General features: G+C 52.2%; 1 protein-coding gene across 1 annotated transcript; it reads right to left on the reverse strand.

Annotated features, from left to right (window-relative positions):
- Positions 1–110: 110 nt before the first annotated feature.
- GNI_077300 (hypothetical protein) lies at positions 111–1,028 on the reverse strand (the record flags this gene model as incomplete). The annotated part of the gene is made up of 1 exon (XM_011132218.1): positions 111–1,028. The coding sequence occupies one exon, from the start codon at positions 1,026–1,028 to the stop codon at positions 111–113; it is 918 nt and encodes a 305-aa protein (XP_011130520.1).
- Positions 1,029–2,290: the final 1,262 nt, after the last annotated feature.

The following is a 2,290-nucleotide window of genomic DNA, read 5'->3' on the forward strand; positions in this document are numbered from 1 at the left end:
CGATTGCCCAAGACAGTCTTCATCAATTCTCGAAATCGTTTTCATCAATTCTCGAAATCGTTTTCATCAATTCTCGAAATCGTTTTCATCAATTCTCGAAATCGTTTTCATCAATTCTCGAAATCGTTTTCGTCATAATCCACAAACACATTAGGATGATTGAAAATGTTCGCGTGGCTGTTAAAGAAGCCAGGTATGTTGTTAATGTGCTCATTATTGAATACATTAACGAAACTTCCAACGTCCTCGTTGGAATGGTCGACTTCGTTGGAATGGTCGTCCCCGAAAGCGAAGGGACCTCGTTCGAAACCAGGATGTCTTCGGGCGACGCAGTTGATAGTGCGCCGTTTCAGTAGAAAGCCCACGACCTCATTCAGAGGCGCTTTTTTCAGAGCTTTTAGCGCGACTTTTACGCCCTTGGGTGTGACCTCACTGGCCTTGCATGCTCGATGGACTGGAATGGTAAAGGTTTTAAGTGTACCTGTCTCCACGTTTTCCAGAGGTATTCGAATGACGGCCAGCGGGGTGAAATGCATCTTCTTGAATTTCTTAATTGGAGAGGAGCAAGGATACTCATGCCATTGCCTGCCCCGAACGCGGTGGACATGAGTCGCCCACTGTTGCAATCGCGGCCACAAGTTCTTATCCACACCACACGTTTTGGGATGGCGGGTTACGAGGCCGTGGATCGAGGCCAAACAGTCAGCCACGGCTCTGAACATCTCGTAGGTAAGACGTTGGTCCGACTCCATTGCGCCCCTCAGCTGGTCAGCGGTGATGGTCTTCATTGGCATCATGTCGAAGGAGCCCACTTTCTTGTCTGGAAGGTCATAGAGCAGCAGCAGCCCCTCGAAGAACGCAACATGCAGCCCGTGTGTGCCAAACACATGCCGGTTGCCGCCGGCCATCACCGGATGCAACGTCTGCACCAGGTCCGCCCAGTGACCGTTCACCGCAAATGGCACCGCCACACTCGATAATGCCCCCCACCCTGCTCCCCTGACAGCCTCACTGGCTGTGCACCTCATCCCAGAATTATTTCTACAAAAATCAGCCACAACATTCCTCCCCACTGAGCCTTCTCCCTATTGGGCCTTCTTATACTGTAACTCGCGCGAGAACGACCGACCACAGTCCAGTCTCGGCGCTGGATACTATTACAGGTGACGGGGAGTTAGGGTTTGATTCCGGAGCGCGGCAAATTCTTCAACAACGATAAACCTTCCGCCAACGCACCGGGAGCTCCATACACCAGGTCCAACTCGGCTGCATCCAACCATCAAGCTTCTTGTTATCCTTGGACTTGGACGAATTGGGTAACTGATGCGCGTCGCCAGTATGGCGCTGCCGTCGTGCTCGGATGAAATGTCAGCAGTGAGGAATTATCCGGTGCAACCGCCTCGTGTAGGTATGTCGAACTGTACTGCGCATTCGGATGCTGACCTCAAGGGAGCCGTGTACCTCAGGTTTTTTGTAAAATGAAGGTGAGGAAAGGAACATTACCGTTCACCACTAAGTGACCACCAGGGTCACCACAACTGCTGGGCGGCTCTCACGGGTGGAAGTGAATCTTGTAGACAGCCCTTTCGTCTTCTATATCTTCCCTCGTCGCATTGGGAACGATGCATTTTGCCTGATCACCGTTCGCGTTCGTGATGTCAAGTCTTCTCACATCGGCTGCTAGAAAATCGCTCAGTCGGCTTATGACCTCTTTAACGTCATCACACGGAGATACGGGGCCATTTGGCTCGCCTCTCAAGAACGTCAACTCCCCCTTACTGACGCTCGATGCTTGTTCGCTGCCGTGGAGGGGTTATCCGGTGCAACCGCTTCGTGTCGAGCCGTACTGCGCGTCCTGCCCACAGTCCGGCCGGTTGCCAAGAAAGGAATTTATCAAAGAAAACGGCTAACCAACCAAACCCACCATATCGAGCCCAGTCCACGCAGTGCTGTCTCGAGCTGGTGTTGCTGGACGACTTGTTCAGTCCCACTCGGGTTCCACCCCCATGCTCGGGTATCCCCCATGCTCTCTTGGCGTCCTTCGCGTTTGGATGCTAACGTAAAGGGAGCGGTGTACCTCAGACAGGGTCAGACAGGGTGGGTGTAGTAAAGGATTGATCAGGTTTTTTTGTAAAATGAAGCCGAGGCAAGAACACTACCGTGCACCACTAAGGCACCAGCCAATAAGCAACGAACTCGCGCCGCAACTGCTTGGCGGCTCTCACGGGTGGAAGTGAATCTTGTAGACATTCCTGTCTTCTTCTATTTCTTCCCTCGTCGCATTGGGAAC

Source organism: Gregarina niphandrodes (assembly GCF_000223845.1).
Source record: "Gregarina niphandrodes unplaced genomic scaffold scaffold00013, whole genome shotgun sequence".
In the NCBI taxonomy this organism is placed as follows: domain Eukaryota; phylum Apicomplexa; class Conoidasida; order Eugregarinorida; family Gregarinidae; genus Gregarina; species Gregarina niphandrodes.